The sequence below is a fragment of the Schistocerca nitens genome, chromosome 3 (assembly GCF_023898315.1).
Source record: "Schistocerca nitens isolate TAMUIC-IGC-003100 chromosome 3, iqSchNite1.1, whole genome shotgun sequence".
NCBI classification, from domain to species: domain Eukaryota; kingdom Metazoa; phylum Arthropoda; class Insecta; order Orthoptera; family Acrididae; genus Schistocerca; species Schistocerca nitens.
Window position 1 is genome coordinate 582,029,160 of NC_064616.1, and position 22,294 is coordinate 582,051,453.

General features: G+C 37.8%; 1 protein-coding gene across 2 annotated transcripts in view; it reads left to right on the top strand.

The window, feature by feature from the left end:
- Positions 1-13,385: 13,385 nt before the first annotated feature.
- The window catches only part of LOC126248494 (dimethyladenosine transferase 2, mitochondrial), a 41,879-nt gene continuing 32,970 nt past the window's right edge, over positions 13,386-22,294 (top strand). Inside the window, exon 1 of one of the 2 annotated variants that reach the window (XM_049949526.1) lies at positions 13,386-13,885. In XM_049949526.1, coding sequence (XP_049805483.1) covers positions 13,555-13,885 — 331 coding nt within the window. In that variant the 5' untranslated portion in view covers positions 13,386-13,554. The remainder of the gene's footprint in view (positions 13,886-22,294) is intronic. The other variant, XM_049949525.1, reaches the window with a different exon arrangement.

A 22,294-nucleotide genomic window follows, 5' to 3' on the forward strand; every position in this document is an offset into this window, starting at 1 on the left:
AGTGTCGTATATGGATGTAAAAAATGTCCGCAAGTGGTGTAGAGAATTTGCAGGTGGTGGTACTGAAATTTACGACGAGAAAAGGAGCGGAAGACGGCCAGTTCCCGAAGAGACAACTGCAAAGGTTGAACAAATTGTGTTTAGAGATCGGCAGCTCTGCAATATCGTTCGTGAGGTTTCTCGAAGCACCATTCACCAGATTTTGACTGAAGTGCTGAAATTTCCTAAGGTTTGCGCAAGATGGGTCTCACGAATGCTGACAGAAGACCACAAACAGCAAAACGTTTAAACTTCCTGCCAATTTCTTCAACGTTATGCAGCTTAGAAGGACAACCTTTCGGATTCAATAGTCACAGGGGATGAAACCTGGGCTTTCCATTTCACGTCTGAGGCCAAATAACGATCACGTGAGTGGCGGCATCCCGATTCACCCAAGGCGGGAAATTTCAAAAGAACAAAGTCTGCTGGTAAAGTCATGGCAACTATGTTCTGGGCGCCAAAGAGAGTGTTGCTAGTCGACTTCATGGTTCCTGGGACAACAACAAATGCCGACAGGTAGTGTGAAACCTATTGAAATTCATCGACGAATGAAGGTTCAGTAGGGGATGCGTGTTTGTTACAGCAACAAGTCTTCAAATGGAGTAGGAAGTTCGCAAATGGTGTGACTTCAGTGGAAGATGCTCCTCATCCAGGTCAGGCACAACGAGCTGTGACTCCACAGAACATTTCAGCAGTTGAAGCCATAGTGAAGGAAAACTGCCACGTGACACTGAATGACGTAGCAGCATGTTTACAGATTAGTCATGCGTCAGCACAGCACATTGTGCACGATATACTCTAGTTTCACAAAGTGTCTGCAAGATGGGTGCCACAGCAGCTGACTGCTGAAATGAGAGAACGACGTGTTGTTGTTTATGAAGAACTTCTTCGGCGCTTTGAACGAGGAGGTGATTGCTTCCGTGCAAGAATCGTTACTGGGAACGAAACCTGGATTCACTTTCACTAACCGGAAATGAAGAGAGCGAGCAAGGAATGGCGCCATTCCTCATCACCAAAACCAAAGAACCACTCAAAGACGCAATGGGAGGAAAGAAGTTCCGTTCTGATGAAGAGGTACGCCACACAGTGCATGAGTGGTTGCACGGTCTACCAAAAGAATTTTTTCTAAAAGAATTTGTGCACTTTGTAAGCCCCGGAGGACTTGCATTGAGCGTGGGGGAGATTATGTTGAAAAGTGATACAGCTTTGTACCACTTCTGCACAATAAATAATATTTTAAAAAATATTTAAGGTTTTCATTTGACTCGCCCTCATATGTATACTTTCAGCATTTCACCAGCAGACCTGTCCATGATGCTCAATGCCTCACTTACAGAGATAATCAACAATGCCCAAGCCATTAAAACATTTAAATGTGTCCTTAAGATGATCTATGTGAAAACCTAATTTTTAACAGGAAGTTAGAGGCAAATCAGATGTCTACATCCATTTATCCACATATTATTCTAGGGATGAGTCTCTAACAAAAGAATCACAGAGAGTATATAAACAAGAAAGTTGCAGCATAAAATAATACATTTAAAAATCTGACTTTCAGGAAAATGGTTGCAAATCCCTTTGTTCTGTAAGCATCCGTAAATGTCTCCCAGTAAATTAGTATGTTTATCGTTTTGGGAAGAGATATCTTCTTTCATATTAAGAAGATATTATTCTTGATATTGTTTAGTATGCCACACAGGAACCAACTACAAGGAATTCTACGAAAAGTTAAATTAACAAGCATGTGTTTCTATTCTAAAGAGACATGCTGCTAATGTGTACAATTCAAGAAAATCAACAACCAGAAATTTGCTTTCTGAAAGATGACATACTTGTCACATTGCCTCATCGAAATGAACTTAGTTAGTTACATATTCCATAGGTCGTTTGAACGATTCTTTTATCAAACTGTTGTGGAAGAAATCAGTTTATGAGATATTTACATATTATTTGTGTTAATATTAACGATCACATTATTTTTGAGTCCTTCTCATGCAATTACACTTAAAAACAAGAACTTTTTATTTTATTTTTTATGGGTTGCCAGATTTTAAATATAAATTCTTGCATGGAATGCAAAGAGGTGTTTAGGAGAAATTATTTTATGTTAGATTTACCCATATAGCATACATTTTACGTTTTTGGGCAAATTATCAAAAATTTTTGTTACTGTATATTGAAGTCTTTTCTGAGCCAATAACTGCTTTAATTATGGTTGATAAAGGTAATTTTTTCCTCTAGTGTAAAGGGTATGGACATCAATGTCCTTCTCAAACTGTGATGGATTATTTAGGACGAACTTCATTAGCAAGTATATGTATTCTGAATGTGCAGTTAAAATGCCTGATCCCTTTCCAGAGGTGCATACATGACAACCACGACTGAACACCATATATTATCTTTACTGCTCTCTTTTGGGCAATCAATACTTTTTTTCTAAGTGATGAGTTTCCCCAGAAAATCATCCCATAAGACATTATCGATTGCAACTATGCAAAATATACCAGAAGGCTGATTCGTTTGTTTCCAAAACTAGCAATTATATGAAGAGCAAAAGAAGCTAAATATAACTGCTTGAGAAGCTCAGCAATATGTTACTTCCAATTTGTTTTCATCAATATGAAATCCAAAAATTTGAAGCATTTTGTCCTACTTACTGACTGCTGTTCTATGTTTCAGCTGTTGGTGTGTCTGTATATGTTGTACAGAAATGAACATAGTATGTTTTCTGAAAGTTAAAGGAGAGCCCATTTCACAGAACCACATAATAATTTTTGAGAAATGTCACTAACAATTCCTTCTGTTGCTTTCTCATAATGAGATTTATTATAACACTAGTATTGTCTGCAAAAAGCACCAATTCTGCTTAATGAATGTTAAGCTTAAAGTTTTTGTATATATGAGGAATAGTAGTGGACTAAAAATTGAACTCTGTGTGACTCCCTTTGTGATTTCTCCACATCACTAAAATTACTCTCACTTAAACATGGTTTGAATTATTCAACAGAACTGTTTGCATTCTGTTTGTTAATTAATATTCCAACTTGTTATGTACAAAGTCATCAGATGCACAAAGTTTAACTATTTCTAAGAGAAAAACATGATCTAAGCAATCAAATGCCTAGGAAATGTCACAAAAATACCCACTGGCTATATTTTATTATTTAAGATACCTGATGTTTGATGAGTTAAGTGCAAACAGCATTCTCAGCGTAGCAACCCTTCTGTAATACAAACTGTGATATGATAAGGAAATTATTTCTACTGAAATATGATACTACTCTTGAGTTCATTACTTTTTAAAATCTTCTGGAAAAAGATTTCAGTAAGGAAACTGAATATTATTCATTTAAGGATTTCTTGTCAGCTTTCTTATGAAGTGATTTGATAACTGTGTATTTTTATTTGTCTAGAAAAATTCTTTGTGCCACTGGCGCATTGCATGTATGTCACTGAGGATCTTACTTGCTAAATTGTAACAACTTTTACGAATTCTGTCTGAAATTTCATCAACAGCATATGAGGTTTTATATTTTAGAATGTTTATAATTCTGTTCATTATATATGCTGGTGTTACTCTAGTTCGTTAAAGTTTTGTAGAATAACCTTTTAAATACATTTTCTTGCTTCTTCAACTGAATCGTTTAATCCTAAGTTTGCTGCTACATTTAGAAACTGATTGTTAAAAATACACACCACTTTTAAATTATTGGTCACAACATTGTCATTTAGTTTGTCATGATACCTTGCACACTGACTGGCTGTGCCATCTCCCATTTAACAATACCCCATATGCTTATCTGCAATATTAATTTCTGTTGGGAAATACTTACTTCTGGGTATTTTAATAACTTTCCATAAAACATTATAGTATTTTTTGTAGTAAGCAGGTAATGCTTTAGTTTTGCGTTGAATACTATCTCTCTCTAGCATTGCAGTAACGAATAATACTTGCAGTGCAGAAATGGCTGGTATGATAACCTCTTACACAAGTTTTTTCCTCAGCTTTTCCATTATTTCTGTGACTGACAATAAATTTGTACATATTTATATGGTGATTTGATATATAATTTTTAAACTGGAAAGTCATTAAAAAGCTTTGTTATGGTCTATGTCTTTATTCTTCTGCTATAGTCAGACAGTATGTATCCAAATTCTTATAGGATGCACAACATATATGGCACTGGTAGTAAAAAAGCGTACTCTGCCCAAGTAGAATGATTGTTAAGGTATGGAATTTTTTGGGGGAGGGGGGGGAACTTTCTTGGAAGTAGCAACTGCATTGTAATTCATAAACAATTACTTGAATCTGAAATTACAACTTCCAGAAGCTCCTGCAAACCACTGTTTGAAAAAACTTAAACTTCTTAATTTCTCTTGCATATATTTTTTGAAGATGACTGTACTTATGAAGAAAATTATAGAGATTAGAAACCAGCTTATTCCAACAATTCAGGATATTCACACACACAATACTAAACAGAAGCTTCAGCTCTATACATCATTTTGACGTGAAGCAAAATGAACCATTATGAGCAGGTGTAAAACTTTGCAATAAAATTATCAGTTTATATTAACGCAGAACAATACATTACATATTTCAAATCAACTCCTGAAATTTATCATCTAATGAGTGCTTTTATAGCATACATCAATTGTTTATGAGTTTAAGAGCTACATGTTGGTGATCTTCTACTTGCTATTCTGCATAAAATTTTCAATGCCTTGTAAATATTTGTTGTATTTGTTGCTGCATTGGAGTTCAGTTTTTTCCTTGTGTTCTTAAACTGCGAATTGATAATATTCACATACCTTCTTAGTTAACATAATATTCTGTTACAGCTAAAGTTGTTTAGATAATTCAATATATAGTTTTTAAAAACTGTTTTATTTTCACTATTAACTATAATACAAATGTATTTATAAAAGGAGCAGGAAAACTGTACTCATCAAGGCCAATTCACACTGACTGTCACCTCACGTTATGTCACAGCACTGTCACAAGGTGGAGAAATTCACATTCTCCTTGATGTCACATCACACCAATTCACTTAGCCCAGTACCAAACGGTGAAAGTGAAGCTATGAGATACTACTCATAATACAAAAAGTCAGAGGGTGGTATTGGAATTGGAAAACAAATGATAAGGTTGATTAATAACCAATGCAAGCTTCATAATGTATGTTCTTGATAACTTTTTCGTCATTCAGAGCTGATTAGCGAAACAATATTTCAAAACGTAGACATTTATTTTCTTGCGAAAATATATACATAGAAATATATCAAACAATGTCTGAAGGGAAAAAAGTAGAGCCTGCTTACCTTAGGCGTTACGAGTTTTTTCCTTATGTAACTAACAATGTCATAAACAACGCTATTTTTCTTCTTAATTAGTGCCAACTTCTTCACTTAAAACGTTATTTAATGAAAATTGCTTCATAAACTTATGTTCTTATTTATATTACAGTGTGGACACCAGCTCTGTTCCGTTGTTGTAAAACCTTAATAATGTTTCGCTTTCAGATATGTGACCTCGCTTTTGGAAGTTGCAAATATTTATATTGCAAATATTTAGTAATTGCACTGCCTTCAGTAGAAGTGGCAGACTGGATTACAGGAAGTAACAACTGATTCATTTAAAGTGCTCTTCCAGACCATTAAATCCACAGAAGACCAAAAACTGTCCTGTGAGCATGTCACAACACAGGCGAAGTTTAGTGGAAGAAAAACCATGGTATACTGGTGAAATGAATAAATTAAAACTCATTGTACTGCTGTTACATGATCGTTACAAAACAGAAATAGATCTCAACGCAAAAGAAATGTTTTTACAGCAAATATTTACAGATAAAAAGACTGTAGAGAAAGGCTTCAGAAGAAGCTAAAAGAAAAGCAACGTTAGGTTCATTGAAGGCGCTCACTACCCATGTAAGGCAGCCTAGGACCTAATCAATGAACACAATAAAAAATTCTATCTCATCCTTAAGCTTGTGCAGTACAGATCACTTCAATAATTATTTTATTGAGATTGTGGAAAACACTACACATGCAATATAGACTGCACAGCTGCTGTAAGAAATGACGAAAAGTGCCTCATAATGAAATGGAAGAAATTACAAAAAAATAAACGACAAAGACTGTAAAATCTTCTAAGCCTTCTGATAGTCGACATATACACTGATCAGCCAGAACATTATGACCACCTACCTGATAGCCGGTATGTCCAGCTTTGGCACGGATAACAGTGGAGATGCATCGTGACATGGAAGCAGTGAGACCTTGGTAGGTCGCTGGGGGGGAGTTGGTACCACATCTGCACACACAAGTCACCTGAGTCCCATAAATTCTGGAGAGGGAGGCAATGAGCTCTGATGCCACATTCAATCACATCCCAGATGTGTTCGATTGCGTTCAGATCTGGCGAGTTGGGGGCCAGCACATTAACTGGAACTCGCCACTGTGTTCCTCAAACCACTCCATCACACTGCTGTCCTTGTGAAATGACGCTTTTTCTTGCTGAAAAATGCCACTGCCATCAGGTAACATGGTCGTCATGAAGGGGTATGCATGATCTGGAACGAGTGTACAATACTGCTTGGCTTTCATTGTGCCTTGCACGTGCTCCACTGGACCCATGGGTGTCCATGTGAATGTTCCCCAGAGTATAATGGAGCCGCCACCAGCTTGTCTCCATCCCGCAGTACAAGTGTCAAGGAGTTGTTGCCCCTGGAAGACGAAGGATTCGCGCTCTCCCATCAACATGATGAAGAAGGTGTCAGGATTCATCAGACCACATAATGCTCTGCCACTGCACCAACGTTTGGTGCTGATTGTCACTTGCCCATTTCAGTCATAGTTGCCGATGTTGTGTTAACATTAACACATGCATTGGTCATCGACTACGGAGGCCTATCATTAGGCATGTTGGGTGCACCATCTGTTCAGACACAAGTGTACTCTCCCCAGCATTAAATTCTGATGTTAGATCCACCACAATTTGCAACCTGTCCTGTTTTACCAGTCTGCCCAGCCTACGATGTCAAACATCTGTAATGAGTGGTGATCACCCAACCTCACAATGTATGGACGTGGTTTCACCTTGGTTTCGCCACATATTAAAGACACTCGCCACAGCGCTCCTTGAACACCTGACAAGTCATGCAGTTTCCGAAATGCTCATGTCAAGCCTCCGGGCCATCACAATCTGCCCTCGGTCAAACTCATATAGATCGCGCCTGTTCCCCATTCTACACATGGACAACACACCCTCACAAAAGTCGTTGAGACTGCAATGAAAGATAAGATCCCTAATTCCATTTAAATTAAATAGCTATTCTCAAACGCACAGTATGGTTTCCAGAAAGGTAAATCTATAACAGCACCACTAGATCTGGTTGCTAAGACAGAGCACAGTTTTGAAAGAAAAAGAATCCTTAGCACTGACACTATTTGCCCTTAGTATAGCATTTGACTGTACACCCCATAAGGTCCTTCTGAATATGCTCAGTCAGTATGGAGTTGGAGGCGCTGCTCTGGCAGACCTCAAATCTTATCTCTAAAAGAAATGGCAGATTGTGTCACTCAAAGGAGCATTATCAAGTGAACTGAAGTTGAAATATGGCATGCCACGGAAATCACTAATAGGCCCCTTCTATTCCTAGTTTTTATCAATGATTTAAGCTCTCATGGAGAGTTCCTGCAATTTGCAGATTACACAGCTTTGCACTCGAAAGCCATCAATGGCAGCAATACCAAAGGAGAATTGGACACTTCGTTTGAAGTGACAAAAGACAGGCTTCTTACAAGGTGTAGAAGTATGAAACCGCGATTTGGTTGCAATAACTACACATCTTTTGTCTGAAACTGATGTTGTTGTGGTCTTCAGTCCAGATACTGGTTTGACGCTGATCTCCATGTTACTCTATCCTGTGCAAGCTTCTTCATCTCCCAGTACTTACTGCAACCTACATCCTTCTGAATCTGCTTAGTGTGTTCATCTCTTGGTCTCCCTCTACGATTTTTACCCTCCACACTGCCCTCCAATACTAAACTGGTGATCCCTTGATGCCTCACAACAAGTCCTACCAACCGATCCCTTCTTCTAGTCAAGTTGTTCCACAAATTACTCTTCTCCTCAATTCTCTTCAGTACCTCCTCATTAGTTACATGATCTACCCATTTCCCATATAATCTTCAGGATTCTTCTGTACCACCACACCTCGAAAGCTTCTATTCTCTTCTTGTCTAAACTATTTATCGCCCATGTTTCACTTCCATACATGACTACTCTTACTTTCAGAAAAGACTTCCCAACACTTCAACCTGTGTTCGATGTTAACAAATTTTTCTTCTTCAGAAACGCTTTCCTTGCTATTGCCAGTCTACATTTTATATCCTCTCTACTTCGACCATCATCAGTTATTTTGCTCCACAAATAGCAAAACTCATCTACTACTTTAAGTGTCTCATTTCCTAATCTAATTCCTTCAGCATTACCTGATTTAATTCAACTACATTCCATTATCCTCATTTTGCTTTTGTTGATGTTCATCTTATATTCTCCTTTGAAGACACTGTCCATTCCGTTCAGTTACTCTTTTAAGTCCTTTGCTGTCTCTGACAGAATTACAATGAAATTGGCAAACCTTAAAGTTTGTATTTCTTCTCCATGTATTTTAATTCCTACTCCAAAATTTTCTTTTGTTTCCTTTACTGCTTGCTCAATTTACAGATTGGATAACATTGGCGATAGGCTACAATCCTGTTGTACTCCCCTCCCAACCACAGTTTCTCTTTCATGTCCCTCGACACTTATCATTGCCATCTGATCTCTGTACAAATTGTACTCCCTGTATTTGATCCCTGCCACCTTCATAATTTGAAAGAGAATATTCCAGTCAACATTATCAAAAGCTTTCTCTAAGTCTACAAATGCTAGAAACGTAGGTTTACCTTTCCTTAATCTATCTGCTAAAATAAGTAGTTGGTCAGTACTTCTTCACGTGTTCCAACATTTCTGTGGAATACAAACTGATGTTCCCCAAGGTCAGCTTCTACCAGTTTTTCCATTTGCCTGTAAAGAATTCATGTTAGTATTTTGCATCCATGACTTACTAAAGTGATAGTTCGGTAATTTTCACACCTGTCAACAACTGCTTTCTTTGGGATTGGAGTTATTATATTCTTTTTTGAAGTCTGAGGGTATTTCGCCTGTCTCATACACCTTGCTCACCGGATGGTAGAATTTTGCCAGGGTTGGCTCACTCAAGGCTATCAGTAGTTCTAATGGATATGTTGTCTACTCCCGGGACCTTGTTTCGACTTACTTCTTTCAGTGCTCTGTCAAATTCATCACACAGTATCATATCTCCCATTTCATCTTCATCTACGTCCTCTTCCATTTCCATAATACTGCCCTCAAGTACATTGCTCTTGTATAGATCCTCTATATACTCCTTCCACTTTTCTACTTTCCCTTCTTTGCTTGGAACTGGTTTTCCATTTGAGCTCTTGATATTCATACAAGTGGTTCTCTTTTCTCCAAAGGTCTCTTTAATTTTCCTGTGGGTAGTATCTGTCTTACCCCTAGTGATATATGCCTCTACATCTCTACATTTGTCCTCTAGCCATCCTTGCTTAGCCATTTTGCACTTCCTGTCGATCTCATTTTTGAGACGTTTGTATTTCTTTTTGCGTACTTCATTTAGTGCATTTTTATATTTTCGCCTTTCAGCGATTAAATTCGATACCTCTTCTGTCACTCAAGGGTTTCTACTAGTCCTAGTCTTTTTACCTACCTGATCCTCTGCTGCCTTCACTATTTCATCTCTCAAAGCTATCCATTCCTCCTTTACAGTATTTCTTTCCCCTGTTCGTTTCCTAATGCTCTCTCTGATACTCTCTACAACCTCTTGTTCTTTCAGTTCATTCAGATCCCATCTCCTTAAATTCCCACCTTTTTGCAGGTTCTTCAGTTTTAATCTGCGGACCAAGTGAGGTTGCGCAGTGGTTAGCACACTGGACTCGCATTCGGTAGGATGATGGTTCAATCCAGGGTCTGGCCATCATGATTTAGATTTTCCATAATTTCTTTAAATCGCTTCAGGCACATGCCAGGATGGTTCCTTTGACAGGACACGGCCGACTTCCTTCCCCATCCTTCCCTAATCCGATGAGACAGATGACCTGACCATTTGGTTTCTTCCCCCAAATCAACCCAACCCTTTAATCTGCAGTTCATAACCAATGTTGAAAATAATAAACAATATTTTATTCAAAGTAACATTCACTGCTATTTATACATTCCTCCCACCTCTCCTGCAGGCTATGAATGCCAGGCCAAAAAAACAGTTCTTCTTTTGAAGCAGACCAGTCAATGACCCATTTTCGTACATTTTCATAGAAACTAAAGCGTTATTCACAGAGAGTGTGTTCCATTGATGCAAATAGACAATAATCGGATGGACCCAAATCTGAAGAATAAGCCGCATGCCCTAGTATTTCCCAACTGAACGCCTCGATCACTTCCCTGACCCGTTTTGCTGTGTGTGTTGGGGCGGTATCATGGAGAAATATGACTTTGTGTTGCGTTTTGCCATATTCCGGTCGTTTTTCACGTAATGCTGGATTTAAATGGATCATTTGGTGTTGGTATCGATTAGTGTTAACGGTTTCACCACGTTTTAGCAGCTCATAATTGATGATATCCTTCTGATCCCACCAAACACAGAGCATGGTCTTCTTTCCAAAGCGTTTTTGTCTTGAAGTGGATGTCTATGGTTTGCCTGGATTCATCTATGATTTACGACGGTTAAGATTCTCAAAATATATCCATTTTTCATTATCTGTTACTATTAAATGGAGAAAAGACTTTCTTTTGTATGTGGCGAGTAGCATTTCACGAGGGACCTTTCGATTTGCTTGCTGTCTTTCACTCAGTTCATGTGGAACGCATTTCCCCTCTTTCTGCACCTTTCCCATAGCTTTAAACATCCAATTGTGCCGAGTTCCTGCTGAGTTTCGTCCAGCGGTCCTGATTAAGGTTTTCCGTGATTTCCCTAAATCGCTCCAGGCAAATGCTGGGATGGTTTCTTTGAAAGGGCACGGCCGACTTCCTTCCCCATCCTTCCCTAATGCGACGAGACCGATGACCCCGCTGTATGGTCTCTTCCCCCAAACAATCCAATCCAATCCTGTTGAGTTTGAGTATCATCTTGATCCAATAAAGCCTGCAATTCGTTGTCTTCGAACTTCTTCGGTGGTTTCCGGCGCTCGTCGATTCTCATGTCAAAGTCACCACTTTTGAATTTTTTGAACTATTCGAAACACTGTGTTTTCTCAAGAGCGTGTTCGCCGAAAGCTTCGACAAGCATTCGATGCCATTTTCTTCAAATGATAACAGAAAACTAATGCTGTCCGCAAATGTTAGTTCGTAGGCGCAAAATCAACATATTTACGGGTTTGAAACAGATATGATTTATGGAACTTGGCTTACTGTGGATTGACATTCGTCGTCACCCGTTAAAGGAAGTAGATGGCGCTGCAGACGTGGTCTCAAGCGCCCTACACTGACTGCTAGCACCATCGATACGGAAATTCCGGTTTCATACTTCTACACCTGGTACAGACAAAATGAAAATCAATGAAGAAAAACCGCAAAAAGGATACCTGAACTTTGTAGGATTGATGAAACTTCTAGGTTTCATGGTTGACAAAAAACTCGTCTGATGAGAACACACTGCACGTGTATCTAATAAACTGTCACAATTCGTCTACCTCCTGAGAAAACTGAAACATTTTGTAACTGATCAGTATCTGCTAATAGTATATTATTCAGTGTTTCCCAGCCATACCAGCTACGAGCTATTACTATGGGGTCACTCTACAGGCTGCTAAAATGTTACTACTACTTAAAATAAAAAAAAAACAATACGCGTCATAACACCGAGTAGGAGACAGGACTACTGCAGGCTATTGTTCCCAAAATTGCGAATAATGATTGTTCATAGTCACTGTGCTTTTCGTATATATGGAAAATCTAGATTCCTTCAAAAACAGGCATGAGGTACACCATCAAAACATCCACAATAAAGAAAACATAACTGTACCAACCCGTCGACTCTCCAGAAGAAGAGACAGCTTTCCAGCAATTGCCCTGAGAATGTTCAGATCACTACCCATGGAAGTGCAGGTCCTTTCGCTGGAGATGTTCAAGAAAAAAATTTCAAGAGACAAATCTACGTCCACTGCAGTCTGTCAGGAATTTTTTGACTGTGATGAAAGTAAATGGATTTACTGAACTTTCTCCTAAACTCGGAAATGTCAGAGAACTAAAATGTCAATTGGATATGAAATATGTCTACAGTAAAATGTTTAATCTGTTCTTGCCATGTTAGATATCATTCATTTATTAATATGTCAGTTTTGTAATTTTTATGCAGTCTATCCATCCATCCACAAATTGCGATCGACACAGACTTGGTAATAAATGACAAAAAACAGAAAAAATATCCAAGTCGTCATGGAATATTTGTAATTTGGCAGGAAAACAACGTACAGTAGTAAAATAAAGATAAAGAAGATACAAGAGCACGAAATCTTTTAGTACAACATGAGGGAGAGTATCGAAAATACGTTAACTTCCAATGTCAGCAAACGACGATACCATCAAAACTTTCTTCTCGAGAAACGTGACGGCCTGAGTGAATGCCGCTATTTCAAATGCATTGTGGAGTGTTTTGACGTAATGTGACCACCAGTGTGAAGTGTCAGTCATACCATTTCACTAAATTGTCCTAAAAATATGAAGAACTCCAATTAAGTACAGAACAGTACTAAACTGTTTTAGTACTGATATTTCCTTTTTCCTCCTTGGTCATTATTCGCACTGGTACATTGATTAAATATTCAGTGAATGGTTCTCTTGCTATTTTCGTATCGAAATTATAAAATCAGTGATTTCCAAATAGATCTTATTTGATACATTATAAATGGTTTTTGAAAGCCTGCGACTGTAAAAACAATAGGTTTGTTTATAAATAAATAAATCTTCTCCTACCAGTCACCATTTTTCTTTATTTTACTATTCGCACGACGCGTTTCGTGAAATAATTCCCATTTTAAATTTTAATACACACAAAAGACCCACTTGAAAATGGGAATCATTTCTCGAAACGCGTCGTGCGAATAGTAAAATAAAGGAAAATCGTGACTGGTAGCAGAAGATTTATTTATTTATAAACATACCTATTCCAAATAGATAATATAGTTTATTTCTTTGGTTACCTCTTGCTGCGTATAATCAACTATCTCTGCCGTCTTTGTTTTAACGAATATCTCTGTCAATGTTTATGTTTGCTTGTTTGGTAGTAGATGAGGGAAATTGATTGGGTGCACGTGGTGTATTTGCTAACTGTGAACGTGCGGTGTACTTTTTTTTTTTTTATATTTATTCTGTGGAGGAAAAGTAACTAGGACTCGTGTTCTTCCTTTTTGTGTGACACATCATTGATTAATATGCTGAGGAATACTTCCATTTTTTTTAATGACTGGTGTTTCGCTAGAAAGTACACGAGTCTTGAGAAGAATGTAAACAGAAGACTATTTGAAGCGTTGTTCATTCGGCTTCGACCTTGCAGTTTATGCGGATGTGTTCTTCGATGGAAATCAGATGAACCTGAGGAACATCGTAAGAGAAAGCGACGCATCACTCAATCTGAGGAAATAAGTAATTACTTTCAGACAAAGGAATCTCTTCGGAATGTACTGAAAGATGTTCCGGGGAAAATTTTAAAAATGCGGAGAAAAATTCCAGAAGCATTGTATCTTGTTGATGACGATGTCGCCGGTAAGAAGGGGACCCACAGATTGACTTGGTTTGACACTTTTTCTTGCACACTTCCTTTGTAAGTTTATATATCAGCCAGTCTGTTTAACGGGCTGTCTAGTACCGATATTTCTAACAGTTATTGAGTATAACATCTTGGTGATCACAGTCAGTTAGCACATGACAGCCAGTACTAGAGGTGTCAAAACTTAATTATAATTCAAATGTAAAGAAGATTAATCACAACACTAGTTACACGATTCTTGACTGTTGTCCGTCAATTTTGGATCCATGCCAGTTCAGAAATAGGGGTGATTGAAAGCATTCAGCATGGAACTACAGATTTTGGCAAGGATTCTTTTAGTCGTCGAATGAGTATCATGAAGATGGTCATCCACCGACAGTGGGAGAGCATTTGGGGGGATGACAGTCTAAACCTGCCTCTGCCCATTTTGATTTGTTTTTTCCCTGATTTCCCTAAATTGCTTCAGGCAAATGCTGGGATGGTTCCTTTGAAAGTGCACAATCAACTTCCTTTCCCAGCCTTCTCTAATCGGATGGGACCGATGACCTCACTGTCTGGTCCATTCCCGAAATCAATCAATACAGTAGTAAATGCTACAAGATTGGTGAGATGAACTGCAGAGACCTTAATGTTAATACTGTGCTAATGTATGCTCCATGGGCAAGTCTAATTGGATCCTCCCCCTACACTGAAAATTTGATGCTGGTAACAGACTGCTCTGTAAAGTAGCCCGAGGTATGGGTTTAGTTGAAATATGATAATTTGGTAGTGAGTTGGAAAAACCAACGTCTGTGAATGTGAATAAAATTTGTGATAACAGATTGATGTATAATGTAGCCTGATCTTTACATTCGCACTGTAGCTATACACTTAGTGGCATAGTTTATGCATGTTTCATCACAAAAACTAGAAGTGCAAGCTAAATTCATAAAATGTATCTTAGACAATTTACAACTATTTTAATGCATGTTATGTATGTGTATGGTATAAAAAAACAATGAAAAATGCTAGGATAACCATCACGTAACTTTCATTGTTCCATGAAGAGTCAAGTGGTATATTTCTTCCTGGCATATATATCTCATAAAGTGGCTGGTGGTAAAAATTGGTGAAATTGTAGCTTGTACCTGAGACAATCAGTTTTCCCACCTACCGTTCGCTTATTATTATTATTGTTGTTATTTCTTCATGTGGGTCATCTAAGGACCACACACAAATTTCAATGCTTCCTTCTTTGTTGTTCTTTCTTTTTCCTCCCGTATTCTTTCATCGCTTCACTAGTATCCTTTTTCTCTTCTCGGACCATTTTGACCCTGTCTTTCTTCTACCTCTTGCCTTGGAAACCTTCCATTTTTAACAATTGGCTCTTGAAAATCTCCCTTTCTGTTGCATCTTTTTCACTTATGTTGTTTCTTTCCAGATCTTTCCTAACTTCGTGAATCCAGGCTATTGTTGACTTCTTGTCCCAAAGATATTTAAAAATCTCTTTGGTTAACCTGTTGCTGTTGATTCTCTGTAAGTGTCCTAAAAATAGCAGTTGCCTCTTTCATAGTGTTTCATTTATGTTCTCTGTGTTGCGATAAATTTCTTCATTGCTTCTTAATTTCCATACCTCTGTATTTTTAGGTGGTATAAGTATTTTTCAAATGATTTTTCGTTCTAGTACTTCAAGTTTGTTTAATTTGTAGTTCAGTACTAAACATTCACTTGCATAAAGACATTCCTAATTATTTCATAAGCTCTCTCCATTTTGTGTACTCTTTCCTCTCTAGCAAATTTTTCTAAGCAATTTTCTTGGATAATTTCTCCAAATATTTAAATTTATTTATCCTCTTTATCTGGCCAATATCTGTTGCTAGGGATTCCAGAGCATTTTTTATATTTGTCATAAATTTTGTTTTTTTCTACAGATATTCTTAAACCTGCTTTGTTGGCTATTTCTTCTGAGAGATTGATTTGTATTCCAGCATTTGTTAGGTTTTCAGAAAGAATGGCAAAATCATCCGCAAATGCTAAACAGTGAATTTCAATACCTTTGTTTTAGTTCCCAGTCTGATTGGTGATAGCGTATCTTCTTTTAATTTTTGTTTTCATTCTCTTACTATTTTCTTTAGTACGCAGTTAAACAGGAGTGGAGTCAGGCCATCACCTTGCCTTACACCTGTTTTCATGTTGAATGCCTTTGATATTACATCCTGAGACTTTACTTTTGATTTGGTGTCTGTGAGTGTTTCATGAATAAGGTTTGCTAATTTAGATTTGATGCCAAATTCTCTGATCACTTTATCTATAGTGTTTCCCTATCAAGTGAGTCAAATGCCTTTTTAAAATCTATAAATGTTACAACTATATCTTTGGAGTTTGTAAGTCTGTGACGAATTATGGACTTTAGGTTGAAAATCTGTTCTGAGCAAGATCTGCCCTTTCTAAATCCACTCTGGTATTCTCCCAATTGGGGGTCGACAGAAGCGTCCGATTGCACGCGTCGGCTTTGACCCGTGACGTAAGGGTGTTGTCGTGTGTGACGTCATGACGGCGCAGAGTTTGGTTTGAGTGTGGCTGTCTCCAGTTCTGTTTTATCTTATTTTATTTACTTTTCTGATCTGTTCGTTCTATCTCGTGAGATTTTTTTTTTTTTTTAATTTAAAAACACTTATTACTTATTTTAATTATCTGTTTCCTCCAATTTCTGTTTTAGTTTATTATATTTATCTTTCTGATCTGTTCATTCTATCCCATGAGATTTTTTTTAAAAAAAAGAGAAAAAACACTAATCAGCTACTGAAGCATGTTTATCTTCTATGGGTTGCAGGGGTTACGACCCCTTGGGAGGTGGGTGGGTATTCATGCATGGCTGTCTTCACTTACACGTTGTAGCTACGCAAGGCATCTAAATTTGTTTATATTTAGTTTGCCCCCCACCCAAAACACCCCATTTCCCGCGCTTGTCCCGTTAGTGTCATTAGGCTTCTTGTGGAAAGTGTGTGACGTCATGGGTCAAAGCAGACGGGCGGGATCGGACGCTTCCGTATTTCCCCAATTGGCTATTAAATGTTGCTTCTACATTGTTTAGTATGATTGTTGAAAATATTTTGTAGTCCACTGACAACAAAGATATACCTCTGTAGTTATTTACATTTTGCTTATCACCTTTCTTGTGCAAGGGATGGATGAGAGCCACTTTCCAGTCGTATTATTATTATTATTATTCTTTCTTTCTTTTCTCAGACGTTATGTCTGGTCAAAAATGGAAAGTCACGCAGACATTGATCAAGCGTGACTTCCTTTTAACTGTATGGTATGTGTTGTATCGCATTTAGGAACTTTCGGGTAATTGAACATGTATCAATAATTACGGATTTCTGTAGTTGTATATATAAGTTTGGATGTAGCTGTATTGCATTGATGTACTGGTGAATATTGTGTGGTATGACTCCTGTAGTTGATAGTATAATTGGTATAATGTCAACTTTATCCTGATGCCACATGTCCTTGACTTCCTCAGCCAGTTGGATGTATTTTTCAATTTTTTCTCCTGTTTTCTTTTGTATATTTGTTGTATTGGGTATGGATATTTCAATTAGCTGTGTTAATTTCTTCTTTTTATTGGTGAGTATGATGTCAGGTTTGTTATGTGGTGTTGTTTTATCTGTTATAATGGTTCTGTTCCAGTATAATTTGTATTCATCATTCTCCAGTACATTTTGTGGTGCATACTTGTATGTGGGAACGTGTTGTTTTGTAAGTTTATGTTGTAAGGCAAGCTGTTGATGTATTATTTTTGCTACATTGTCATGTCTTCTGGGGTATTCTGTATTTGCTAGTATTGTACACCCGCTTGTGATGTGATCGACTGTTTCTATTTGTTGTTTGCAAAGTCTGCATTTATCTGTTGTGGTATTGGGATCTTTAATAATATGCTTGCTGTAATATCTGGTGTTTATTGTTTGATCCTGTATTGCAATCATGAATCCTTCCGTCTCACTGTATATATTGCCTTTTCTTAGCCATGTGTTGGATGCGTCTTGATCGATGTGTGGCTGTGTTAGATGATACGGGTGCTTGCCATGTAGTGTTTTCTTTTTCCAATTTACTTTCTTCGTATCTGTTAATGTTATGTGATCTAAAGGGTTGTAGAAGTGGTTATGAAATTGCAGTGGTGTAGCCGATGTATTTATATGAGTGATTGCTTTGTGTATTTTGCTAGTTTCTGCTCGTTCTAGAAAGAATTTTCTTAAATTGTCTACCTGTCCATAATGTAGGTTTTTTATATCGATAAATCCCCTTTCTGCTTAATGTTAATCTTTCTGTTGCTGAATGTATGTGATGTATTCTATATTTGTGGCATTGTGATCGTGTAAGTGTACTGAGTGCTTCTAGGTCTGTGTTACTCCATTTCACTACTCCAAATGAGTAGGTCTGTATTGGTATAGCATAAGTATTTATAGCTTTTGTCTTGTTTCTTGCTTATTATTATTATTATTATTATTTTCCTGTTAGAAACATACATAAAACACAGTCTATACAATTGTTGACTGATCAACACAGCACCACAGTTTATATAATCTTTGACCAAAATTTGGCCACTTCCAGTGCATTTTCCATTGCCTGGTACAGATCATCATTTTTGCAGGTGGCTGGACACAATCGACACTTATGCATATATTGAACAGTCTGTTCTTCTCTAACAATCACATTATGTTTTGTTTTCTTCAGTGTATCCCCATTTTGCCAGGTTAACCCATGATCTGTCCATTCCTGACTTCAGCCTATTCAGGGACTTCCAGATTGGCCAATTCTCATCATGACCAGGGGGTAAAGAGTCTGAAAATCTTTTCCAGCTACGAGAGTGGGATGTCTCAGCCCTCCATAGTTGCAGCCTGGCTTATCAGTAGTTGTTAGGCTCTCCGATGTTGTGAGGAAATTTTTCTTGACCTGAGTCATTCTGAGTAAGATTGTTGCCCATGTATTGGTGGGGGGGGCTCCTGCTCCAGTTTCATTCTTTGCCTGTTTGCTGCTATTTCTCTTGGTGCAATTCCTGCAAGGCGATAGAGCCATTCAACTGGAGTTGACTTCAGGCAGCCTGTTATAATTCTGCATGTGTCATTCAGGGCAGTATCCACCTGTTTGGCATGTGTTGACTCATAGCAAACAGGACAGGCATACTCTGCATCAGCAGGAGTTTGGATGGTTTCAGCTTAATTGCCTCAGTGTGATGTGGCAAGTTTTCTCAGTAGGTTTTTCCTTGGTGAACACTTTTGATTTGAAATTCATGCAGTGTTTTTTTTTTAATTTTAGAAATCTGTCAAGTATTATTCCTAGGTCTTTTGGAGTATCACAGTGTTCCAGTTTAACGCCTAAACATTCTATTTTTAACTTGTGGGTGGTTTCCCTATTGCTCAGATGTTAAGCACGCACTTGTGTCTTTGGTGGGTTTGGTTTAATCTGGTTTATTCTGTAGTATTTTGACAGATCTTCAAGAGCACTCATTAGGGTGATTTCTATTGAATCAAAGTTTGGGCTTTGGGTTGCCAGGGCGAGATCATCAGCATACAACAAACTCCAAAACTTCTGCAGTTGGGGACTATGGGTTGGTCGTTAGTACATACATTGAGCAGAATTGGAACCAATACACATCCTTGGATAAGGCTATTTTTCTCTAGCCTCCATCGGTCAACAAAGAATCTTGGGTTCTGCAGAAGATTGGCCATGAGCCTGATGAGGATGAAATCCTTGTTTAGGTTGTAGACATTATTTAATAATAACTTGTGGTTGATGGTGTCATACACTGCTGTACCATACATGAAAGAAGCCTCCCTGAAGATTGCGATTGAGAAAAGCAGTCAGGCATACACTGGGTGTCAAGAAATTATGGCTGATCCTTTCACGCCAGAAACATCCATATATAAGCCCTTTTGAAAGCCACAGCTAAACATTATCTCAATCATGTTGATTGAGATAATGAAGGAATGACATCAGCCAGAGAAAAACTGTTACAAGAACTTTGCAGACAGCACCAATGTCATGTGCCATTTGCAAATTGAACAGGATGAGAGAGAGAGAAGTGGGGAGGGGAGGGGTTGATAGTGGTACATCATATACCTTCTACTATTTAATGTAACATAATGTGTGGATTGTAAATGTAGATGTGCACGTGTTGGCATGTGACTTGCTTGAACTGCATACCTATCATCGACTTCACCGTCCAATACTGTGTGAAAGCTATGGGATTATGGAAGTGTCCAATTCCACCCGTCTACTTTGACCCATGACATCATCAATATAGCGGAAATGGCTATTCTGAGCGTCTGCAATATGGCGCCTATGATGTCACTACATACACATGGTAAGAAACACGAAAACACGTATAAATAAGGCAATAACATCTCCCTCCAAAAATATGATCAAACTAACGGGAAATTGGGGGTTTTAGGGAGGGGTCAACATAAATATAACAGTAAAAGAAAACACACCACGATCCCAAAACACACAAAATGAAGAGAAAAAAAAATTACAAAATCTACAGGAATTGGACACTTCCCTTGACCTATGTAGGTCAACTGCAGCTGACAATACCAAAACACCAACGCCTCCATCAAGAAACTACGAAAATTGGAATCAGATATTTCCCTTGACCACAGTTGATGATACCATAACACCAATATAAAACTACGAAAATTGGAATTGGCCATTTCCCTTGACCATAACTATTGATACAAAAATCCAACACCTACAACTACAAAAAATAAAACTAAAACCACAGCACCTCAAAAATTCAAAAGTCAAACATCCCTACGTAAATTAAAACACATTCAATACACAGTAAATACACAAAACATTAAAACTCGGGAAAAATAGGCCCAAAAACACAATTACTTACCACCAACAAATTTCGCCACTGCACACCCTTACGTCATGGGTCAAAGCAGATGGGTGGAATCAAATGCTTCCATTGACCTGAAAGTTATGTATTGCATCCCCTTGCATTTTTCAGTATGGTGTAGATAGAACCATTAGGCTTTGTTATTGCTCAATTTGTTACCACAACCATAATTTTTGCTTTCACATTTGTTGGCTTTGCCAACTCTCAACCAGAGTGTCACCTTCCAACCTAATCTAGGCCTCAGGCTGTGCCACATATCAGTCTGTCACCACAGCCAAGATTTCAGAGGGGTGGGGGTGTCCAATACGTAACAGCACTAACACAGTTAGTGCAAATTTAAACATTCTTGTAAGTAAAAGCGCCATTCATGAAATAAGCTTCATAAAACGCATTATAGTTTGCTGGAACAATATGTGCATGTGACTTCGTAAAGTGAAACACACCATAAATTACACAACCATGCCCTAATAGGACAAACTACAAAACGCATGCTCGTACCTGTCCACCTAATCTGAAGGGAAAAATTTTCAAACAGCCTGTAAATATCTTATGAAGCAGTATGTTTTATTTACCCTAAGTTACTGTCCCTCATATTGTCATCAGTGACCATATCTTTTTCTAAGTTTGGATATTATGTTTTTCTTTTTTAAAAGGCTTTATGATAATAGCGTTGTACTGGTTTTTTTTAAACCTGTTCATCACCACTAATTGAACCACATCATCCTCTTCAAAAGTTGCTGCACAAGTGTATTCATGCAACTTTGAAAACAACTGAATTTTTTTTGTGATATCTGGGTTTTAGGAGTAGTGTCCAGAACTCTCCACCAGAAGAACTGCAATAGTGCCTGTTGCCACTCATAATGATGGCACAGATGTTCACATGTAGTCAGCAAATTGCCAGTGTCAACATTTCTTGTCATTTGTTTTAATAGGTTGGTGGATCTTCTAACATTTCAGGGTAGATAACACCGTTCTCAGTTTGAGGCAAAGAAAATAATCAAAAAGACAAAAAATAAGTTACTGTTATTCTTTCCAGTTAAATCTAAGGCTTGAGATATTTCTCTTCTGTTGACTGCCTCGCATCAAACCATTGATGCTCATTCTTAGCTGTCTAGTGTGTTACCTAATTTCATCACTTCCGTCCTGAAAATTGACTAATGAACGAGAAATGCCTTTACCAGAATCAGTCAATTTCATTTATCTCCTTTGGTCAGCATATTCCCCACTCAGCATATGCTCATCTTCCAATAATGCACTCTGTTCATTTCATGAAGGACAATTTATGGATTTGTATCGTCTTGGATGTTCTCTTCAATTATTTGGATGAACATTGCTTTTTTTTCCTTTTAATATGACACTACAAACACAATGCATCAGCAAGGGAGGACGACATGCAGTTTTAAATTCAAAACTCCATGTTGTCACAGTTGAAATATTTATGGTGTTTTTATGTAAATAAATTGTTGATGAGTTCCTGAAGTTGTTTCCCTTTTTGAATACAGGAAAATAATTGCAGGACTAA